Raw genomic sequence first — 24,999 nt, forward strand, 5'->3', positions numbered from 1 at the left:
TGTGTTTATGTTTTTATTTCGTGTGATGGCATAGGTAATATGGAGGGGGGTGAAAGTAGCAATTATAACGATGAAATAGCATCGGTCGAATCAGTTGAACAAGACTTTGATGATTTTGATCTTGATATATTGATATCCTGGTTGTGCACTATTACGGTGGATATGTCCATGCACACGAGAGAACCTACTAGAGACAGCGTATTGTCGGGACTCGAATGGGTAAGAGAGGTTATATATGGACATTCAGATAGAGTATATGAAGCTTTTAGAATGGAGAGACATGTCTTTCTCAATCTTTGTGAATTAATGAAAGCAAAAGGTTGGTTGAAAGATAATCGATATATTAGGGTAGATGAACAAGTTAAGATTTTCTTATCTATGATTTATCACAAAAACTCGAATAGAGATTTATGTGAGAGATTTCAACATTCGAGACAAACTATCAGTAAGTACTTTATTATAGTGTTGAAAGCAGTTCTCAAACTGGCAAGAGAGGTTATTGTACCCCCTTCCTTTGATGTCGTCCTAGGGGAGATTCTTATGAATCCTAACCATAAACGTTACTTTAAGGTAGGATTCTCACACATTCCTTTATACCATCAGTTTTATTTTGTTGATAATAATGCATAATATTAGTCTTTGATAAAATGACAGGGTTGCGTAGGCGCTATTGATGGCTCCCATGTTCATGCTTATGTACTTATGGAGAAGTAGATCCCAATTAGAGGAAGGAAAGGAATTACTACTCGGAATGTGTTGTGTTTTTGTTCGTTTGATATGAAATTTATTTTTGTGTATGCTGGTTGGGAAGGCTCTGCCAACGATTGTCGGGTGCTCTCGGCAGCACTTGACTCCTTGCTTGAAATTTCCTCGACCACCACTAGGTATTTGCTTGTTCTTTAAGTAGCAATTTTCTTTATGATTGGATGGCAATTGCAAATCATGACCAATAAATGAATACCTTGTTATAGGCAAATACTACGTGGTAGATTCTGATTATACAGCAACTCCGGGATTTTTAACTCCTTTCAAATGTGAACTATATCATCTAAATGATTATAAGGGTAGAGCAACACGGCCAAGAACAACAAGAGAATTGTTCAACTATAGGCATTCTTCACTAAGGAATGTTATTGAGAGATCATTTGGAGCATTAAAGAATCGTTTTTTCATCTTAAGACACATGCTTTCATTTACAATTTGAAAGAAAGCAGGTATTGTAATTGCATGTTGTGCTATTCATAATTACATCCATGATCAAGATAAGATGGATAAGAACTTTTCCCTATATGGAGATCCGAATTACGAGTTTGAACCAACACAACATGAGGTTACGGATGATACATCGATCGGGGAAAGAACCGAGATGAACATGCTTAGAAAAAGTATTGGCAATAAAATGGCAAGGGATCATTATATGCAGGAGATTCCATGAAATTGTATTTTCGACTTATGTAATGTATTTCCATTATGTTGCCTTTTCCTTCTTGGACTTTCCATGGTTGCAAGTCTTCTGCTACAACAATTATTCTCCATGACATTGTTTTGGAGGCATCTTCAGTCTAACAAGTTGGCTCTTGTAAGGTGATGTGGTATTTGAGGACTATGTTATCAAATGAATTTCTGTTCTAGGAAATTGAAATTTTATGCGGTTATCAAACGAATTTCTGTTCCAAAAATAGAAATTTTGTGTCGTTATCAAACGTATTTTTTTGCTTAGAAACTCGTCCAGAAACAGAAATAGAAAAATCAATTTCTGGCCAGAAATTAATTTCTGGAACATAATGATTGTCATTCGCAGCCTAAATGTGCAAGAGGAGTTGGTGTTCTGATGAGATCTACGGTTATGATGAAATTCAAGCAAGGTTTGGACTTGGACGATGTTTGTGACGATTAAGCCCATTTGGGGCTGTGGGAGAGTCGCAATGAAGTTCATAATTCTAGCGAAACGATTGTATCTTAGCTCAAATATCAAGCCAATGTAGAGATTGTTGACAATATGTCTCGAGTTTGAGCCTAAAAAAGAAACTTTCCTAATTCAAGTATGTTTCCTATTTGAATAGATTTCACAGTCGAATGGTTTCCTAGTTGGAGAATACCTCCTAAAAAGAGGTTTCCTATTATGAATCCAACTTTTGTCTATATAAAAAAAGTGCCTTCACTCCGAAAAGTCTCATAGAGGAACTTTTATTTGTAAATTACATCTTGAAAGCTTTTAATGTTGAAGCCAATTAAATATTGTGAGTAAGATTTGTGAATTTTTTCGTGAGATTGAGAGATTATTCGTGAGGAATTGTAAAATTAAACACACTGTGAATTATTGGATGTAATCGGGACTTGGAAAACACTGAGAATATTTGAATAACTCAAGTATAGTTTTAATCTCGATTGCATCGCTTGATCTACAGTGAAATTCTTTGTAGCTTTTCCCATGAATATAGGTCACACTGACCGAACCTCGTAAATATACTATTAGTGGAGGTAAGTTGACTCTTCTAACGATCTTTTTCTAGCAAAACCCGATGTACTAAGGACTATGCATGCTAAAATGAAGTCTTTGTTGTGACAAATATTCAGAGACATACAGTTCACTATCGTTTAACTAAAACTCTACCAGCACCACATATTCTAGTGCAAAATTTGGACAGGATGCAAACAAGATTTCTAAAAGTAAGTTTCGTACGTAAAATTTTTCCTTTAAAAGAAGGTGGGACCCATGCCTTTGATAGGGGTGCACAAGATTCTGAATGCAAGAACCATCCATCAAATATTTATATGAGGTGTCCCTCAACTTACTTAGTCTTATTTCCATTGTCTTAAGATCATACTAAACTGAATGAAAGCTCACACTTCTTTTCTGTTTGAAAAAAGATCCAAACTTCAAACTTTTCTCACAAACTCAAACTAAGAAGGAGAAGGTTCATTAAACAAGAGAAAGATGGAAACGATGCTGCTTACTGACTTCTCGTTTACTCATATATATTACATGTCACTATTCTATTTGCTTATTTATAACCTGTGTTGCTTTTGAAAAACGGTTTCTTTTTTTTCACTATTATGCACTTTTCTGGCACAGAACCAAGTCCAATCAATCTAAACACAGCCTAATCCCAAGTTTCATTCCTAAATGAGCTCCAAAATTAAGAAACTTAATTTTGTGTTGGACTTATTCTTCTATTTGGGTCTTGATGTCACTTTGATGCTGATAGAACTTCATGCTGTAATCTGTATTAGAATGGTTTGCTTTTTTTACTTATGCTCGGTCATAAAATTGATCAAGCTGGAAACTCAATTCATACCAATTAATGTCAACAACAACCAACTATAACATAAAATGTTTCAACTAAGAGAGACTAATTACATAAATCATTTCATGCCACTTTTAGTACCAAACCCTCCAAAATTTCCAGATACTCCATATTCTTCTCCAAAGCATTGTTCGGCAAACAATTTCAGATATTCCTCCTCCTGCCATTGGCCCTCTTTTCGTCCACTCCATCAAAAAGCTTCTTCTACTTATCAGTGAATCTTTCACATGTGAACCACTTTAAACGAGTTTCTCTCACTTCCACAAATGAAACCACCCAACATTTTGTTATTGCTAATCCTGTCTTTTCTTAAGATATAGAAAATTCTCATCTCCGCTACATTCTTTTTGTGCAGATGGTCAGACTTGATTGCATAATCTCTACGGCAATACAGCAACATCAACCATGTTTTCATCCCATATAAAATGCTTTTAAGATTGGACTCCGAATAAGGTACCAGATCTTCTCCACTTCATTCATCCCCACTTCTTTCATGTGACCATAACCCTTCAAGTTCCCCATCCACCAAATACACATCCAAGATGTCGAGATAGCTTACTCTTTGGTACCTCCAGGTATCCCATATTGACCATTGTTTCATTTGATCTCTTCAGGACTGGCACTAAGTATACTACGGTTTTTCAACCAAAAAGGAGCCTACAGATTCCAAAGTTTCCCTCCGGGATTCTAGCTTTCGATCTACTCCTTCCCTAGTTTCGTGTACACACACTAACTCATCGACCCAATGCATATGTCATTCTTCCTTTGTGGTTTCCCAACAGCTAATGAGCAACGAATTCGACAGGTACTAGCTCTCTAAAAACAGAAAAAGATACTTCCCACGAAAACGAGACAAAGCTCAAGACTACAGCTTCTACACAGAGCAGGAAATTAAAGCCACTATATTTACTGCGCATGGACAGCTTCGTCAATTACAGAGACCAATTATTTAACATTTCAAGCTCTCATTAGCAGGAATCAAACCCCACAACAACTTTTCACAACATTCGATCACCAAATATCCATAATCAAGCTCACAAACCTAACGACGACCCGAAAACAGAAAGGAAAGGGCTTGCTTTCTCACCTGATACCCCTTCCAGGTGCAGTAAGTGGCGGCGGACTGGATGGTGATCCCCTTCTCCCTTTTCAAATCCATGGAGTCCATCTTCGCGCCGACCCCATCCTTCCCCTGGACGTCGTGGATCTCATGGATCCTGCCAGTGTAGTAGAGTATCCTCTCGGTGAGCGTCGTCTTGCCGGAGTCGATGTGGACGGAGATCCCGATGTTGCGGAGCTTGTCCACGGACTCCTTCCACCACGGCTCCTCGTCGTCGTCCTTCGCCGCCGACGTCGCCCGCGCGAGGTTCCCCGACGAGAAGTGCCGGAGGCTGGGGCCGCCGAGGAGGAGCGGCGATTGGAGGTGGTGCGAGGCCGGCGGAGGCGAGGCGAGGCGCCGAGGATTTCGAGAGTCGCGCCATGGCGGAGATGGCGGTGGCGGTGGTGGGAAGTTGGGGTTGAATGGGGATTTCGCCTCTGTAAAACCCTTGCAAAACCCCACACCCTCGTACCAGCGAGCTTCGAAGCGGTTCATGTTCCGTTTCGGACCTCTTTTCGGGTCGGGTCGGGGCTTTTTGTTTTTTGTCTTTTCATTTGTTTAAGTGTAATAAAAGTGAGGTTGGTCTCACTTTTAATTTCTCAAAATCAATCCCATTTTTTTGGCTTAAAATATTTCGCCTACCTCAAATTACATATATAAACACATCATTTTATCAACTTTACTCGGTACCCAATTTCTCTTTTTTTGGTTAAACAGTTGTCGAGTCTTCACATGCGCACATAACACGTGTATCGTCCTCAGTTCTCTTTTAAAAAAGATAATGTTTTGCACGATATTTATCAAGCAACAAAATGATTTAAAGTCTTCGATACATTTTTATTGTATGTGATTGGAATTTTGAAAACTGAAACATTTTTATGGAATGCATATAACAAGCGTTTCAAAAGCAACACATTAACGTAATAATTTCGGCAATATTAGTATTCTGTGTGTCTCGACTTGAATTGTGAAAAAGTTATAGTTGAGGGAAATTAAAAAAGTAGCAGCAGTAGTGATGAAATTAGATAGTTCTGGAAATATGACTATTTAATTTTTTAACATTCGTATGATTATTTATTTTTTTAGAATATTAAATTGATAATCCAATTTATGGACTCGATATTACATGAAGTGAAGGATAGTTTAGCAAGAAAAGAGGAGCATGAAGGGGGACTGTCCTCTTCATGTTAGGAACCCCTTTTGGAACTTTTCTTTGCGGATAGATATGACTGACAATTGTTGAGAAGAATGGTAATATGGGTATCTTCAAAAAGAAAATAATAATTTGGTAACTAGATAGATACAACGAGGGATGGTAAATCTAGTAATATAGTTCGGAATGCGAGTTATAGATTTTGAATAGTGGGGGTGTAAGTTGATATCGATGAAAAAAGTATAGATTATTTTGTAAGCATTCCTTGATTTTATAGCCTCAAACACATAGACTCGTGACGATAAGAGTATCGATTTATGTCCATATATGAACTATGTGCATCAATTCATCTCATGTTCAAATTTTATCTGTCTAGGTCGTGATGTGTCTTGTATCACATTCGTGTCTGTAAATTAATCACGTACAATATTGGACGTGTAGTTTGATCCATGCATTACAAAGCATACCAAAGAGAAGAAGAAAGTATGGAGATAGTATGTTTTGGGGATAAAGGTACCATAAGTCCACTAACGTTTTGAAATTGTTCAATTTTATCTTAAATCTTGTTTTTTGTATAATTGAATCCTTGAGATACATATTTTTTTTTGTTTAAGTTGATATTTACATTAAAAGAGAAATGTAAATGCTTATATGGATTAGCACATCAGTGCCACCTCAGCAATAACTAAATAGGTTGATGGATATGCGTAATTTTCTTTTGCAGACCGGACAAAAGATTATAAAACTTCAAAAACAAACCCTAAGAGAAAGAAAACGAGAAAAGATAGGGAAACTGTAGGGGGTGATTGTCGCGGACGAATAGTCAAAGTCATCAATCCGAAGAGACAAGAACCATTAGACCAATAGCTAGAACTCAACTTCCACCATTGGATAGTAAGAAGAGAATTGATGTCCACCAAAATGTATTTCCATCGTCGAATTGGTTAGACGAGAATTGAATCTCTCTAGCAGTTAGATTATTATAAGGGAGTGACTCTACACCGTCAAATTGGTAGGAGAGAATGGATCTAGGTATGATCAACATTTGTAACTAGAGGAACTCCTGTATAAATAGGTTGCCCTATCAACATTTGAGCAATAAAATCATCATTATCTACCAAAACTTCTCTCTAAGCATTTTCTATGATAAAAAGTTTTTTATGGTATTAATGATTTTTTGTGTTTTCTTTACCCATACTTTCAATATGTTATACATTGATAAATTATTAATAATTACTATTGTAGAAAAAAATAGCTCAATCTCATTTAATATGCATAACAAGTGATTAATAAGAAATGCATTCATAAAATCAACTCGTGTAAAGGCAAATACTTTTATTAGAGCAAAGAAGTCGATCATCCGATATATAACTAATGATATGGTTCATGAGCGAACTTTGCTCTTTGTTGCTCTTCCCATGAACATAGATCACATCAACCGAATCTCGTAAATATATTATTTAATTTATTTTCTTGTTCTATCGATTATATTATTCGATAGCTTATTCTACGCAATAGCTAAACTTTTCCCAGAAAAAACCTCTGCTCCAGGTACTTGGTCTCTGTCTGTTCAAAAAATAAAAAAAGTTACTTGTCTCTGTTTTGATGGCAAATCTCAACCGGCTTGCTCGTCCATTTTGTTCATCGTGCCTCAAACCTCATGGAGTAAGATAAGCCATACCCATTAAAATCCTCGTGATGTAGGATTCAGAACCTTTGATTTAGAAAAGAACACATAGCCAGGATAAATAAGGATTTGAATATATTCAAGATTCAAATCCAAACAGGAAATAAGGTTTTGCTGAATTTAACCCATGCAAAGTGCAAAAGGATGGACGTGGAGTATAAATGTGCTTCATGTGATTCAGCCACAAGTCAATACAAATCTCAAGAAGTAGAAGCTCCAAGTGTTTATACAAATGCAATGTTACTCAATCTGCTCCATTCTGAATCTACGTTTTGCTGCATTGAGGAAATTCAAGCGGTCGAAAACTTCATAGTTCCCCTTTATTAAAGCACAAGAGACCTCGTGAAGATCTCTTAAGTGACGTCTCCATTTAAGCTCTGCTCCAAAACTCAAATCCCAAGAAAAAATGACAAGATAAACAGAGTACCACTTAGCCTAAGACACTTGCTTGGCTGCAGCAATGACCGCCTCCACAGTAAGGCCGAATTCCTTGTATATTTTACCTGCAGGAGCACTGGCACCGAATCTGTCAATTCCGATAGCCTTACCTTTGCTTCCAACGATCTTTTCCCACCCAAAAGTTGTTCCAGCTTCGATGCTGACTCTAGCTGATACAGCAGAAGGCAACACACTCTCCTTGTACTCGGGAGATTGCTCGTCGAAAAGTTCCCAAGAAACAAAGGACACAACTCTCACAGCCTTGCCTTCCTTCCGGAGCTCATCCGCCGCTTTCGCAGCGATTTCCAACTCAGAACCAGTTCCAATCAGAATAACATCTGGCTTGTTGCCTGAGGAATTGTCAGAGATTACATAGCCTCCCTTCGCGACTCCTTCAATGGAGGTACCAGGAAGATTGGGAAGCTTTTGCCTGGAGAGAGCGAGGACAGAAGGTCTCTTCCTGTTGAGAACAGCGACCTTGTATGCACCGGCAGTTTCATTCCCATCAGCTGGGCGGAGCATAAGAATGTTTGGCATAGCACGGAAGCTAGCCAAGTGCTCAATTGGCTGATGCGTGGGCCCATCCTCTCCAAGACCAATAGAATCGTGGGTCATGACATAGATGACTCTAGCTTCAGCGAGCGCAGAGATTCTCATCGCGGCCCTCATGTAGTCGGTGAAGACAAAGAAGGTGGCACAGTACGGGATGAGCCCCGGGCTATGGAGAGCAATCCCATTGCAGATGGCCCCCATTCCGTGCTCCCTAACACCAAATCTAACATTACGTTCCTCGGGGGTATCCTTTTGGAAATTGCCGAACATTTTGAGCAGAGTCATGTTGGAGGAAGCAAGATCTGCACTTCCACCAAGAAGACCAGGGACCACCTTCGCGAGGGCATTGAGGCATTGTTGAGAGAGGTTTCTGGTAGCGTCCGCTGGAATCTCTGGAGTGTATGTCTGGAGAATTGCAAAAAACAGGACTCTCGATTATTACAGTTGACATACAATGAAAAATACTAGACTAACAAATCTGTTGTAGTGAATAGACGTCGACCAATCCTCTGACCAACCAACTTCATGGATCAGAAACCTGAACACTTACAAGCCCCACAACTATTCACATTTTGTTCGGCAAACATAAACTTTTCTTGGGTGTTCACGACATTACTTTTGCTTTTAATACAAATTGAATATTATCAGTTAGATGATTATACACTTTGAAGCTCATTGATTAGATCTAAACTGAATTTGTACTCAGAAAATACAAAAATAGAGTTATAATAACATTTAAGGCGGCAATAAGGTTTCAAAATAAATTTGTACTCAGAAAATACAAAAACAGAGTTATAATAACATTTAAGGCGGCAATAAGGTTTCAAAATTATAGGTGTCTGTACAGCTCAAAGAAGAGAATGTGTAATAACTTCAACTAGAAAACAATTCTGTTGATCTACAGTATGCTCAAATACTCACCGGCAGGGCTTTCTCCCAACCAGCAGGTAGCTCGCCCTTAGTGATAGATTTCAGCTCTGCAGCTTCATCCTTGTATTTCTTCTCGTATGCAGCGAATTTTGCATTCCATTCAGCTTCAAAAGCAGCACCAGCAGGAACATGGCGACTCCAGTGCCTGCAAAAAACCATACACGTTAACAAGGAGTACAGATACCATGTTGGTCTCCCTCACATAATAGAGATAAGAAGCCTTTGTTATTTACTCACTTTTTAACTTCCTCAGGCACATGGAAAGGCTCATGTGGCCATCCGAGGTTCTTCCTAGTTGCATCAACTTCCTTGGCCCCCAGTGCACTACCATGTACACTGTAGCTGTTGGCCTTGTTCGGTGAACCATAACCTATGGTTGTAGTTACCTGCAGAAACCGGCATATTTTCATTATCAAATGCCAGAATAATCGCATTGCATTCAAATCAAGGTAAAAACACTGATTACAGTATGCTATATGTTTATCCTCCTCCCCTGTGTGTGCCCATGTGGGTGGTCATATTTGTGTTTCAACAGTTAAGCACTTCTCCGTTAGCAGATTAAAGTTTAAAAAGAGGGAAAACCAAAGATAATTCTTCCAAGAAGTAAAAGCCAAAAGCTATCCGCAATGGCAGGGGAAAACTAACCTTAATCAAAGTAGGCTTGTCTTTAACAGCCTTTGCTTCCTTGATGGCAGCACGAATTTCATCATAACCAGTGTTACCATTCTTCACCCATATAACGTGCCAACCTAGACCCTCAAAACGTTTGTCGACACTCTCGGTGAATGCAATCTCCGTGTTACCATCGATGGAGATGTGGTTGTCGTCATAGAAGGCAATCAGCTTCCCAAGTCCCCAGTGCCCAGCGAGGGAACAAGCTTCATTGCCAATGCCTTCCATTTGACAACCATCTCCGAGAACGACATATCTAGAATAAGCACCCAAAAGACAAAATTCATTAAATCAACCAATAGTCTGTAAAATCCAACCAAACTAATGAACGCAATGAAGAATTGGGGTATTACGTGTAGTGGTCAATAATTTCATTGTCTGGTTTGTTGAAACGAGCAGCCAAATGCTTCTCCGCAAGAGCTAAACCAACAGCATTGGCAATTCCTTGTCCAAGTGGACCTACATTGAACACACACACCATGCCAATTGTAAAACCCCTAAGGTATAGACCAGGCACGGTAACATCAGAACATGATCCCGTACAGGAATTGTTTCAAAGGAGCTTCCCTCACCTGTCGTAACTTCAACACCGGGTGTCTCAAAGTTCTCAGGATGCCCAGGTGTCTTGCTTTCCCACTGACGGAAACTCTTCAAATCCTCCTCCTAATTCATATCATAAGAAACATTTTTAAGTCAAGTCGCTCAAAGATCCGGCAAGTCGAATCATTTTTTTATTTTTATTTTTTTTTTTGCATTTCTTCCCCTTGAATTGTGCTGCAGATCAAAAAGGTGCACCAACAGAAACAGTAAAGACAACAAGATTCGTTCACAATTGTCATTCTTCTCAATCCTACAACGACATACTCATATTCAAGAACAAAAGGCGATATAAAACAAAGATGTAAGAATGTCTAAAAAACTACACAAAACAGACGGACAGAAAACTATATACAGTGTCTGACCGAATAAGATCAGCTAAACAATACTAATTTCAGAGAACAGATAAAGCACGGATCACTTCCACTTCGATGCAACGACCGCATCATCGTCACTCCCCCAGATCCAAACAAGATAATCAAATGACATTACGTGCGATCATTTCAAGGATCACACGAGAGGTAAAAAGCCAGAGCAGAGCAGCACAATTTACCTTGACGCTGTCGTACCCGGCGAGATGCAACAGGGCGTACTGCAGCATGCAACCGTGCCCGGCCGACAACACGAACCGATCGCGGTTGAACCAGTAGGGGTTCTTGGGGTTGTACCTCATGATCTCGTCGTACAGGATGTGGCCCATCGGGGCGCAACCCATGGGCAGTCCCGGGTGGCCGGAGTTCGCCTTCTCGACGGCGTCGATGGCCAGGAACCGGATGGCGTTGACCGATTTCTCGATGAGGGCGGCCTCGGTGGCGGCGCCGCCGAGGGTCTCGACGGCGGCGGCCGCCCTGACGGGCCGGGCGGCGGTGGCGAGGGCGAGGCGGCGGCGGCGGTGGGCCTGGGCGGAGGCGGGGGCGCGACCGGCGGGGGAGGACTTGAGGCCGGAGAAGGCGGGGAGGGAGGGGGAGGGGATGGAGAGGCGGTCGGAGGCGGGAGACGGGCTGGCGCCATGGGGGACGGCGGCGGCGGATCGCGGCAAGACGGCCTGGGAGAGGGCGAGGGAGGAGGCGGAAGCCATTGCTGCTGGAGCTAGAGAGAGAGAGAGAGAGGGAGGAGAGAGAGTGGTGGCCGGCGGCGGCGGCGGTTGGTGGCAGGTGGTAGGTGGCGTTTCTCTCTCTACTTCTTCTGCTTCTTCGGTGGGTTGGCGTTTTGTAGAGAGAGGAGGGAGGCGGGTGATGGAGAGATTGATGGGAAACGAGGGGTCGTTTTAACGAGGTCCGCCTTGGACTTCTCGTCTAACCAGAAAAGAAAAAAAAAAAAAAAAGGGATGGGGGGGACAGGTGAGGGAGGTGGCGAGCTGACCGTTAGATCCAAGGAGGGGTCAGTCAAGCTCACATCCCACCCCCTCCTTGACCGTAAGTAAGTAAGGCAAAGGCCTTCACCTACACTCCTTTTATCTTTATTTTCTACGTTTACTGTACTTTGGTATAACCACGTAAATGATCCCCGAACCGAACTTTCGTCCTATGTGTAAAATAGTTTTCGAATTACAAATTTGTTCGATAGGATCCCCAAACTCCATCTTGATGCGCAATTACTTTTGATGTAAGTACAATTTCGTCCCCATACAGAATAAAAAAAAAATTTAGTCCTCAAACCTTTTTCTGAACTTAAATTAATGGAATGATAATATTAAACATTTTCATATGGTATAGGGACTAAATTACCAGGGACCAGGGATCACATTGCACTTTGGGTTAAAAATTCAGGAACCACATTGAACAAACTAAAAGTCTCGAAACCACGTAAGTTTATGGATAATCTGTGTCATTATCCCTAATCGTGGGCCCGATTGATTCTCGACCCCCCAATCGAACGGCGTTAGGAGCCGCCACTCGCTCCGTGTATCGCGGCGGAGCATCGCAAACATCTTCGCCAGCTATCTTTAGGATAAATAGGGGTGTATACGGATTTCCAGCGGCGGAACCGTACGCCGATTTTAGGGGTTGTTTCGATAGATAAATGGATGTTTATTTTAAGTTGTACACGGCTGAAGTTGTCCGAAATCTTGGTTTCTCAGCCGCCGAAAGGGTGGGTCGTATTGGCCGGATCCGAGGTAGTTGGCTCTCCACAGAACTCCTTATGCCGTAGATATCCTATGCATGCACGCCCCCTTTTTGGTAATTTCCACCATACAAATTCTAACTCTTTTAATGAAAATCCAACCTTTCTTATCTGGAAATTTTTCTCTTTTTTTTTGGCTAATTTATTGAATTTCGATATAACTTTCATTGTTGCCGCGAATTCTTCTTCCTTCTCGATGTCACGAAGGATTCGACCTCCAAAAAAGAAATTGTTAGAAGGGAAGAGTGCGCATGGAGAAACGTAGTTTTAATTCACTCGGAAGACAGAAATAAAAGTGCTTAAAAATTTGCAAATTAATTTAGGAAAAAGAAGAATCGAATGATTGTAAGATAAGAGATACATGAGATGTTGAGTATAGAAAGTGAGGATGGCTCTTCATATTTCTTTTCATATTTTTTTCCCAAATAGGACAAGTTCAAGTAGGTTTTGATCAAGGGCAATGACACAGCCAATTCTTGAAATTTTTGCTCACTTTTGGATATTGTCCCTCAACTTTTTAAATATAGCTCAATAAAATCCTTCCATCAAGAGAGAAAACAGTATGTGACATCACTGCATTCAATGGAAAAATCGCATTGGAACGGCTTCCGGAAATTCACAATTAGATTGGAAAAAACAGAAAAATTTCGGGGACAACATTAGAGAATAAGAAAAAGTTCAGATTCTAACAATGTCTATCAATACTTATAGGCGACATTCCATTTTGCTACCATCATATGACATCGACCACCAATATCATTAGTATAGTAGCTCTCCGGCCATCATCTTAACACCACATCTAATTATTGCCTTCGGTACACCCATGAAGCGGAAATCCCACAATTAAATAAAAGCACAGCGCGTGAATAATCGCACTTCTTAAAAATGTAGGAATTAAGTCTCATTCAAAAGAAAAGTGTTATATACATCACAAAGTCACTTCTCGAGGTACTTCTTTTAGGGCATTACCTGCGTGGGATCCGAACCGAGCGATTAGAATTTTCAGGCGGGCATCACTAACCGGTCTCCCCGACCCAAATCCGCGATCCCCAAAAGCTTTGAGCAACTCCAAGTCCCATGCACATCACGGCATTTAACATAAAAAAAATAATAATAATAAATCTTGTCTTCATCCGTGAAGTGTTTTTTTTTTTTTTTCCATTTAAACGGCTCCATGTGTCTCTGTCATTCACGAGAGCAATTGATTTGTTCCTTTGCAAAACCATTAACGTACGTTCGTACTAAACTTGATTTTCAGATACGAAAGGTTGGTGGTGGACCTGGTTGGGTCGTTGGACGAAGATTTTGGTTGAACTGGTTAATGCACCGATCCGATGGCGCTGCAGCTGTGCATTCGCTCCAAGTATTCGCCTGCACGTGATTCCAAAGCTAATCAACGTTAGAGTGAATTTAGTTGGTCCGATACTAGGAACAGAGTCAACGTAAGACCGGTCGGACATCTGATCTTCCTTGTCCCCGACATGGGCGGCAATAGGGGCGGAAGCAGGGCGGCGCGGGGGCATTAAACGGGTACCCGACCCGTTTTTTTTTTTTTTTTTAAAATCTGAATGAGACGTCGGCGGGGCTCGGGTTTCGGGTTTTCGGGTGACGGGATGGGTTGGGGGTCGCCTGTTGGAAATCCTACAGCGGTTTGGGACCGGTTTGGAAATTCCGCACACTTAGGAAACCTATTACGGGCGGATAACTAAAAGGCCCTTATTTCATTCATGGTCCTTAGATTGTGTAATAAGTATACATGGATATTCTAGACCTATTGATTTTTCTATTTTTATCCAATTCTATTTTGGATTTACTGAGCGCTCGATAGCATCTATTTGATCTCATATCGGATATTTTTCCAAACAAAGAATGCAATGCCAGATTTACAATGTATCTTTTATCCATTTTCATCTTATCCTATCCCAATTATGTGGGACAAATGCAGAAATAGGGCTAAAGGTTTTGACCCTTGGTTAATTGAGGACTTAAAAGGTTTTTATCTTGATGGATTAAGGATATAAGATTTTTAAAAAAAAGTCATAATCAAGTCTCAAGCTCTACGGGTGGAATTCAGGCATCGGAAATGATAAATGACAAACGATCGAATATTTCAAGTGGGAGCCATTTGGACTTTCAACGCTTGAATCCACCGATGGCGAGCTCGAGACTTGATTGAAGCTTTTAAAACGTTCATGCCTCAATGGACCAAGACGAAACCCTGAGTCCTCAATCGACCAACCGCTAAAACAATTAAGAAATAGACAAAAAGGACGCACTTTGTATGTGCATTGAAAAAGATATGAACGAAATCTCTGCATGTGTTTAGAGGGAGTTCATGTACGAAGGAGCATTTTTCATTTTGATTTGAGATGTTTCGTTCTTATCGTATTAATTTACATTTATGTCAATCGAATACAACATACAAATGCGATTCATCTTAAGTAAATGGACATACATTTTGATGGACATTTCGATCGAAATAGTCTGAGCTTGAAACTAAAGACGAGCTTACTTCTTCTCCGTGGCTATTTGAGAGATTTCCTTGGAATTGATATACTCTTCTATTTTAGTGGACTCAGAATTTAAAATTGATAGTATTATTCATATGGGTTAATACCACAAAAAACCTAAAACTAATACACCTATGATAAGTTTACCCCGAATTAATTTTTTGATCACTAAAAATCCCAAACTGGTATACTTGTGATAAATTTACCTTCCGTTAAATTGGATTAATACCACAAAAAATTACAAATTGATAAATCTGTGATCAACAGAGGAGTAAAACTCTAAATTAGCACATCCGTCAACTGCCGCGTGTCATCCAACTTGGCAAATTGATGATAAAATTTAACGGAAACTAACGGAGGGTAAATTTGTCACAGGTGTACCAATTTAGAGTTTTTGGTGGTCAAAAAATTAGTTGTGGGTAAATTTATCTCAAGTATATCAGTTTTGAATTTTTCATGGTATTAACCCTATTCAGATTAGAGCCCACCAAATGAGACCTAACTAATCACTAGAGCAACATCAATCGAATCAAACCAAACCAACTGTGAGCCGTAATGAGGGAAATTCAGCAATCGCAGCCGGCATTTGACATTTCGTTTGGTGCAACGAAATTTAGTCGAGAACCGGACGCAATTCGCTTTGAGCGGAAGACTTGTTAAGCAACAACCAAAAAGCAAAAAAAAAAGAATAACAATGAATAAATTAATTAATTAAAGTTGGTTGGAAAGGGAAATGAAAAGGCAATTTGTCATTCAAACTTCAACCACCCCAAGTCGTCACCAATCGACCACTGTGTGAGCAGCTGACACCGAACATGTGTACGCGCACAATTTGTCATTCGCTCTCTTTTTTTGCTAGATGCTGAGCAAGAATCTTGCGGGAGCTCAAGGTAGTTTACTTGATGTTTGCTGTAAAAGCTTCTGGACAAGTGATTACAATGCAGGAATCTAGTGTTTTCTCTAGCCCCAACACCTCAGGCTTTTGGAATCAGGGAAGTGAAGGACCCTGGGGAAATGCCTTGGTCTACCTACCACTCCGGGGGAGATCAGGATCTGAAGCTCTCCCTACCTGGGCAAGTCATACAATTGTGCGCGTCCGGGGCCTCATGCGGACCCCGGCATCCCTAGATGTTAAGCCCCTAGGGGATGGAGGCAACTCCCAAGTCTCGATAAAGATAGTGGTTGGAGTTATTTCCAGTAAGATTAGGATATGAACATGTCCTTAAAAAATTTCATCTCGGTTCTTATCTAGATCTTTGAGATCAAGATCTGAAGCTTTGAACACAGTCAAAAGACAAAGTTCTCAGCAAAACCTCCAGGATGGAAGGCTCTGCAGCTCTCTCCAGCTGGAAGAGCTCCTGAGATGGGCTTCCTAGGAGTTTGGGTTTTATAGAGTTTCTTACATGATGTTTATGGCCTTGGGCTTGTCTGAACCAACAGCTTGCAGCAAATTGGTCATCGCTTAAGCCATGTGGGCTTAAGGATTTTGGGCAGCCTGACTAATTAGAGAATAATTTACAGACTTTTAGTTTGTACACCAGCCACGTAAAAAAATCATTACACAAGCAGGATTTTAGGCACTAATACGTATATAATTTTTTTGATCAATGAATTTATTCAATGAGTAGACAAGGATTTTTTTTAATGATTGTTTGTGTAAAAAATATATTATACTGACAGTGCACCTTACTGAAATCCATAATTAAGATAATGGCAAGAAACATAGCTTAGGATATTATTCTCTCCTGAGTAGGCCCGGTATCTATTTATCCGTAAGATTATTCTCTCCTGAGTGGGCTCGGTTTCCATTTGCCCGGTTTCTAAGGAGTGTTCTTTTTTATCTCGATTCAAGTTTTACATATCCCATTTACACTAAGGCTCTATTTATTTCACGAAAAATGTTTCTAGCGAAACATTTTCCATAATTCCCGGTGTTCGGGGGGCAAAAAATAAGTGATCAAGGTAAATGTTTTCTGACGAATGGAAAATATCCTTCTAAAACTAGGGAAAATGTTTTCTTTTCTTTGAAGAGAGGAAATCATTTTCCAATCTTTCTCGCCCTATTGCCCTCACGTCGCCCTCGCCTCCTCTCTTCATTTTCCCCTTTTCTCACGCGTCTCTCCTCCTCTCTCTCTAGAGTTGCTCCGTTTCCCTATCTTTCTCGGGCATTCTTCGTCTCGTCCCTCATCTCTAGAGTCGCTCCTCCTCCTTTGCTACCTTGCGCTTTGTCTCGCCCCATAGAGACGCGGTTCCTGAGGTAATCACTGTAATTAGCTCTCATTTTTGTAAATCAATCTCCTTGCTCAATAGCTAATTCATGGTAAAGTGCAGAAACCAGCTCTTTGAGTTTAGTCTTATAGCAATGTCTTTCCATTTGGCGCTATTAGTAGTTGGATCTTCGTCTATTTGTCTATTCAGTTTGTTGGTCTTCGTCTTAACAAACATTGTGCGATTCTTTTGTTTCCTGAATATAAATTGTGGTCTCTTCGTTTATTTCGTGTTTTTGGAGTGGCTTGTGTGTCCCATGCTATTAAAATGAAACGAAGCCTTTTTGGTGTGATGGTCGTAACCAGCGTAGGTGGTGGATCACGCATAGATAAACTGATGGGTGTTTCAGGCTAAAGGTTTCAGGGCAGATAAAAGATGACTCGGTTTCATTCTAGTACTATGAAAGATGAAATTTGACGTCAGGTTGTTCTGTATTGGCCTTTCTATGACAAGTAATCTCAGTGTGGACTCTGCATTTCAACTTAAAGAATGCTTACCCTTTCTTATGAAGTGATTGTATGTTGTTTATTGGATCTGAAGTTGTGAGCTTTCTCCCTTCCTCATGTCTAGCTAATCGAATTTTAGCTTCTGAAGAATGTCCAACGCCTCATTTTGGTAAAATTGATAGTGTTCTGATAGTGTTTTGATATCTTTCCTATGTATGCATAATTGTCGAAATCTTACTCTATCAAGATCATTTGTTCAAGAGAAGTCTAAAATTCATACAAACTGAAAGGCACAATGGGTGGACCGCCCAAGATGGGCCAAACTCGGGCCATGAACCACAAAGGTCCGCAAGATGGTTATTTGCCTTTTACTATAAATAGTAGACCCATTGGAAAAACCAACGTGATTTTTCATAAGCGAAATAACACACATCTTCGAAAGTAACGTCTTCTCCGGTTTCCCTCCGAAACGTAAGTGGATACGAAAGACGATCGAAGATCACTCTCAAGTGCAAAGTGGCATTTAATCTGTGACAATGTCGGGTATGTTCATTTTGTGATATGTTGTATGATCAGTGATACAAGTTGATGGTTATTGGGCACGTTTTCCGCATTGATCAAATTCGCTTTGAATATGTTTCGAATATGTCGATCGGGAATGAGTTTTCCCAACATTGGTATCAGAGCCCACTTACTTGTTTCCTGATCGTGCATCCGAATACCCTTTGGCATTGAAGTGTATACTGCCTATTTTTCATTTCGATCTCATTTTTGGCTCGTATTCTTCGCGTCGACGTACTGTTCATGCATGTTTCGATTTGTGCCTTTCGTCAAAACTTGTTTTGGATTAAACAGACAAAAAGTGCTCATCGAGATGAGCAAAATGAGGGATGGCGCATTGCCGGAGGAGGCCATACGTGCCAACACGCGCCGTGGGCATGACAGCGTGTGAAGGCCACGTGTGATCATGGCAAAGCGGTGCATCGGTCACTGCCAACCGCCAATGCTGACGTCAGCAAAGCGTGGATCCGGGTTTGACCCGAATCCCGACCCTACGACCCAGCTCGTGACCCGGCCCGACGACCCAGCTCGTGACTCGGCCTGTTGACTTGTCTCGTTGACCAACCCGGTTGACCGTTGATCGGTCAAATTGGACCGATTCAAACCGGTCAGAATGACCCCAGCACGGTTTTTTGGCCCGTTCGAGCTCATTTGAACTCTGATTTGGGCGTTTTTGTTATCGGTATGTTCGTAATGATCTACGTTATGGTGTATTCGTATGACATGTTTGCTGCACTTATGAATGTGAAAATGCACGATGAACCCTCTGTATGTGTATTTTGGGGTATATTATTTGGCATTTTCTCTAGTATTTCTCTATGGTTTTCGAAATACAAGTGCAAGGTCACATGTATATGAATAAGCATTTCCTATCTTAATGTATCATGGATAATGAGTAATCCTTTAGTTCTGCATTCATTGCAGGAACAATGGTACATTAAAGACACACTCTGATAATCCCAAGAACGGCGGCTCAAAAGCAAAAACTTGAGAAACTTAGAATCAGGCTAGCTCTTTATCGATGGGACGCTAATGATGACATGATGACACACATCGTCGAGGTCAACAAAATGATACAAGATATCATTTGGAACGGTTTTATAATGCCGAAATATGTGATGGTCGGAATCCTAAAATGCACTATTCCTAAAGAGTCGGGGAGAATGCTTGATAAGGTTAGGGAAATCTTAGAGAGTCCAAGTTATAAGATGCTTGTGGAGAATTTCCTGCAAGAGTATATAAGGGTCAGGGCAAGGAGAACGTCAACCCTTGCATTGCATGGGTCTCGGCGCAAACCGTTGCCCGAATCTAGAGGTTTTCCGAGAACCTCTATTTTTGTTCCAAAGAAAATAAAATTTCCTAAGAAATTTCATGAGTCTTTTCTTGTCTATATGTTGGATAGGTACGCTTGATGTTGTTATTTTAGGATTTGGAATCATTTGTGTATATGTTTTAAGTTGATATTATATGTTCTTGAAAAATTGTGAATGTGTTATGAAATATATTATTATGGAAATTTGTTGGCTTTTATTTGATAATGCCATATTATATGGCATGTTATGTGGGAAGTTTTTAGAAGTTTGTACAACTTTTGAAGAACTAAATTTTTCTTTGCATAAATGATTATGTTAATGATAATTTCAAATTAGGATTTTTAGACGATGATTGAAAATATGGTGACCTGTTGACTCTGAGACCTTTTGTGAAACTATTCATTAATGTGATTAGTTTATGTAATGATGATGCTAATGAAGCATCAAAATGGGCATTAATAATTCGTGCTTATATGTCTGAAATGTTCAGATACGATAGCTTCAGTAACTAAGAACATAGTGGTTGAACTTAATAAGGGAGAGAAATTGAATGGCGATAATTATGAGATTTGGAATCTCAAAATTTAGTATGTGTTGGAAGAGCAAGAAGTACTCGAAACTCTTAACCGGGTTATGGAAGAACCTGAGGATGGGACTACTGCCTAGCACAAAAGGGATAAAGATGCCTTTGTTACTTGGAAAAGAAAAAACTCTCTTGCTCGCATTACGCTGCTAAGCAGTATGAACAATGATATCATGCGAGAGTCCGGACGTTTTGTAAATGCCAAAGACATATGGGTCGCACTGGTAACAAGATTTGGTCGAACTTCTGTGACCAAACTGAGATAACTCACTATTCGTATTGACTCATACAAGATGTCTCATGGAAAGACCATGAAATAACATTTGAGATAGATGTCGAATATGATAAGTGAGCTGAAGGATGCCGGTCATATACTCACTGATGAACAGCAGTTACAAGCAATAATCCATTCATTGCCACAAAGCTGGGAACACATGAAGATCCACTTGACCCACAATGAGGGTATCAAGATCTTCAAGGATGTTATGCGGCATCTTGAGCTAGAAGAGGACCGCCTCATGGTAGCTAAGCCAGAAACCAATATTTACTTTGTTGGTTCTAGCTCACATGGAGTTTCGGGATCTAAGCGGAAGTACCCTACTAGGTCGAAGAAGTGGAAAGGCAAGGGAGCAAGTCCTTCAAGGAAGAAACCGAGGCTCAACCAATGGGAGAGAGGAAAGCGTCCTTTCAAGAAGAACATTTCAAGGGTGAAATGTTACAACTGTGGCAAAAAGGGTCACTCGCGACTGTGGCAAGCCAAAGAAGGTAGAAACCCTTAGCATTCATGAAAGTGCTACTTATGTGTCTAGTTTAGTATTTCTAACTGAATCTAATCATTTGTGAACTGTAAACTCGGGAGCTACAGACCATGTAGCAAAGGACAAAGAAGCCTTCGTGGAGTTCCGACGAGTTCCATAAGGAACGAAGTGGATATGTGTGGGGAACAATTCCAGAGTGGAGGTCAAAGGCATTGACACCTGTCAACAACTTATGTGCGATGGACGCACATTGTTCCTACATGATGTGTTCTTTGCTCTAGAGATTCGTTGAAACTTAGTTTTAGTGTTGGTTTTAGTAAGACTTGGTTTTAAGGTAAACTTCCATAACAGTGGTGTAGACTTGTCTTTAGGTACAAGTTATTATGATTCCGGATATTTTTTGGATGGTTTCATTGTATTAGATGTTAACTACTATGAAATTAATGTTAATTATTCCTTATTTACATCATCTGATTCTTATAAGAATAATGTGAATGTGTGGCATGCTAGACTTGGTCATATTGGCCAAAAAAGAATGAATAGATTGGCCAAAGATGGCTTAATGGGCAATATTAAAAAGGTTAATTTGCCCATATGCGAGCATTGTCTAGAAAGAAAAATAACGCGGAAACCATTTGGAAAAGGAACAATAGTTGAGTTTGCTTTGTAATTAATCCATATAGACATCTGTGATCCAATGAATTGTAAGAGCAAGGCACATGGTTGTTTATTTCATCATATTTATTGATGATCATACTCAATTTGGACATGTCAATTTGATTTCTTATAAGTCCGAGGCATTAGATTGCTTTAAAGGACTTATGAGCTTAGTGGAAAATCAATTAAATAGAAAAATAAAAGCATTGAGATCCAATCGAGGACGAGAATATCTGTTTGATCAATTTAGAAATTTATGTGATGAAAAGGGAATAGAAAGACAACTGACTATTCCACATACTTCTCAACAAAATGGTATTGCAGAAAGGAGAAACAAAAGCTTAATAGAAATAGTTAGGTCAATGATGGCACAAGCTAACTTACCTATCACTTTTTTGGATAATGCTTTGTTAACTGCTGCCTACATACTTAACCGTGTGCCTTCTAAATCAGTTACTTCTACTCCATATGAGTTATGGACAAGCAAAAAGCCTGATTTAAGCTTTCTAAAACCTTGGGATTGTGCTACATATACTCGTGAGTTCTCTCACAAGTATGGAAAATTAGGCCCAAGAGGCAAAAAGAGTATTTTCATAAGATATTCTGAGCACTCAAAAGGTTATATGTTCATGAGTGAGCAAGAAAGTGGAAGTATAACTGAATTCGAATTACGGGATGTCACAATCTTAGAAAATGAATTTCCTTAAAAGGGCGAAATAGTTGGAGATTACTCACTATATGAATTTGTGGATCGTGATAGTGAAGTCAGTGGGAGTATTGTGACAAGTAGGGAGTTGAGTGCAAACCAGTCTCAATTGCAACCACTTAATGAGACAACACCACCATTATTTAATCTGAGCGGGAGCACAATGGAGCGTGGTGAATCATCAGGAGTACAATCTCTCATACGATAGTCAAGTCGTAATAGGATTCCCCATCGACATTTTGACATCGAAGGAAAAGTTTTCATGATCGCTCCACAAGATGAAAATGAGTCGAAGAACGTGAATGAGGCTATAATGTGCCCTAATAAGGAAAAAATGGATGTATGTAATGGAAGAATAAATAGTCATTAATATCAAACCAAGTTCGGGAATTGGTTGACCTTCCAAAAGGATACAAAGCCATTGGGAACAAATGGGTTCTCAAAATAAAGCGTAAGGCTGATGGTTCAGTAGAGAGGTTTAAGACTTGCCTTGTGGCGAAATGATATAATCAACAGGAAGGATTTGACTTTGAAGAAACTTTTTCTTTTGTGGTTAGATTTACCTCTATTCGCCTTATTCTGATACTAGTAATTAGTATGGATCTTGAATTATATCAAATGGATGTAAAGACTGTATTCTTCAATGGAGAATTAAATGAAGAAATTTATATGGAATAACATGTTGATTTCATTACAAAAAGCCAAGAGCACAATGTGTGTCGACTATTGAGGTCGATATATGTCACGCCCGAACCCTACGGCGCACGACAATCCCTTCTGTCGGTCGAATTTGTGCGACGTCCCATGACGCGTCGCCGACCCAAAACCCAAATCAGAGAATAATACACATGCGGAAACGATCAAACACCCGTACATAATAAAACATGACCAAGGATAGCAACAAATACCATAAACACATATTTACATTAATAAAGAGGATTTACAATATCCATTAACAGAAATATACATAAACCAAAATGGGTCAGCAAGCCACTAACATAAAAAATGGGTACGTGGCTTGAGGCGGTCAGGTACTATCTCTAAAAAGGGCTCTTCCAAAAAGTGTCGGCCCTAAACTCTAGCTATGGTCAAGGCTAACCCCTAGGGTATCCAATCCGGGTCGGATCTCGACGACTCAGACGAATCATCGGACGACTCGGACTCGGAGTCCATAAACTCTGGCTCGGACTCGACCTCCAACGGCTCCTCCTCGGGATCATCCTCCGGCTCTGGCTCCATCTCCATCGGCTCCGGCTCGGGATCGGACTCCCACTCTATCGGCTCTTCCTCCTCACGGTTGGAATCCATGTCGGACTCAAAGATAATGGGCCGGGGGTCAGAATCCTCCTCAGACACGGCATCGGGGCTCGCTATCTCTCCATTTGCAGCATGCGGGTCCCACTGGTCTAATGCGTCGAATGAAACATCGAAGGTCCTAAGGGGTCCGTAGAAGCCAGTCTCGTTCCGATAGCACCAACTAAGATAGGGATGGGCCTTGAGCTGTGGACCGCCCTCGTCGACCCAGACAATAGTATAAAATCTAATATACGCCTCCCCGTTTCAACCTGGGTACTCGGTCACCGAACGATCTATACGATCCGGGATCACAAAACGTAATGGTACGCCTGCCATCCTCAAGACTGGGGGTTTGAAAAGTTGGGGTTTAACAACAATGAGAACGAATCTCAGCGAGTAGACCCCCTAAACCTAAACTAGGCTAATATGCACCTCCAGACAAGCACTAACCAAACAACAGTCCAGTACACAAGCGACTTAGGCTCTCGGGTCCAAATCAAACATATTAGCACCCTGCAGGTTAGGCACATAATAATAACACCGAAGGCAATAATGGCACATACACATTATCGATTGGTCACAATCACACTTGTCATGCACATGTTTGCACTCATTAATGCACACTTCGCACACGTGTCAATTTCTCATTTAATCTCCGACCCACGTTAAACGCATCAGGTCTATCACTTTCCAATTCATCTCCGACCCGCGTTAAACGCATCAGATCCATGACACAACCCACGTGAACGATGCCTCAGGTTGGCCATCTTCCGGTAATCAGGGCATCGTCCCGCATTAAATGTATCAGGACGGGTTCAATACCCCACGTAAATGACGCCTCAGGGCTTATGTGATCACACGTACATAATTCACAAATTATTATCTGAACCTCACGTAAACGACGCCTCAAGGCAATTTAGGTGATCACATACTCAATGCCACTCGTGCAAACTCGCATGATTCACATAACATGCCAACACTCACTATGCACAAATCATGGCCATATCATCCAACACTCGGGGCATCAATTGAATCTACAAAAATCATTCAATTCAACGTATCAATATGCCCAATTCGCCAATTAAAATAATTTAGCCACGATCCACAAATTGGCACATAACAATCATGCAATTAAATCATTGAAATCGCACATGTCCTTGGCCCACAATGCCTCTCATTTCTCGGCCGCACCAAGCACTCAATATGGCATCACATAATTAATCTCAAACCATGCACAAACCAGCCTCTACATGGTCCAATCATTGCACCCCTAACAATTCACATTCAAATCATGATTAACCAACATGTAGTCCACTCAAGTCCACATTAATCAGCCACTAA

At 40.5% G+C, this 24,999-nt stretch overlaps 2 protein-coding genes across 2 annotated transcripts in view; both read right to left on the reverse strand.

The window, feature by feature from the left end:
• Positions 1-3,279: 3,279 nt before the first annotated feature.
• The window catches only part of LOC115687182 (40S ribosomal protein S13), a 52,699-nt gene continuing 30,979 nt past the window's right edge, over positions 3,280-24,999 (reverse strand). Inside the window, exon 6 of the mRNA XM_056318248.1 lies at positions 3,280-3,289. The gene's annotated coding sequence lies outside the window, so the exon portion shown is untranslated. The remainder of the gene's footprint in view (positions 3,290-24,999) is intronic.
• On the reverse strand, positions 7,399-11,555 carry LOC115662849 (transketolase, chloroplastic). The gene is made up of 7 exons (XM_030584937.2): positions 10,990-11,555; positions 10,412-10,502; positions 10,193-10,298; positions 9,813-10,095; positions 9,405-9,553; positions 9,159-9,312; positions 7,399-8,642 (listed from the first exon to the last, which is right to left on the reverse strand). The coding sequence occupies exons 1-7, from the start codon at positions 11,512-11,514 to the stop codon at positions 7,683-7,685; spliced, it is 2,268 nt and encodes a 755-aa protein (XP_030440797.2). The 5' UTR covers positions 11,515-11,555; the 3' UTR covers positions 7,399-7,682.

This window comes from Syzygium oleosum, unplaced genomic scaffold (assembly GCF_021117445.2).
Source record: "Syzygium oleosum isolate NSW1041296 unplaced genomic scaffold, Sole_v2.1 Sole_v2.15, whole genome shotgun sequence".
NCBI lineage: Eukaryota > Viridiplantae > Streptophyta > Magnoliopsida > Myrtales > Myrtaceae > Syzygium > Syzygium oleosum.

Bases quoted from the DNA above. Each gene is read 5' to 3' on its own strand.
- LOC115662849 (XM_030584937.2), bottom strand. From the start codon at position 11,514: ATGGCTTCCGCCTCCTCCCTCGCCCTCTCCCAGGCCGTCTTGCCGCGA. The intron at 10,503-10,989 runs GTAAATTGTGCT...GATATGAATTAG, and splicing joins CCGGGTACGACAGCGTCAAG to GAGGAGGATTTGAAGAGTTT. The intron at 9,554-9,812 runs GTTAGTTTTCCC...CGGTTTCTGCAG, and splicing joins ACAAGCCTACTTTGATTAAG to GTAACTACAACCATAGGTTA.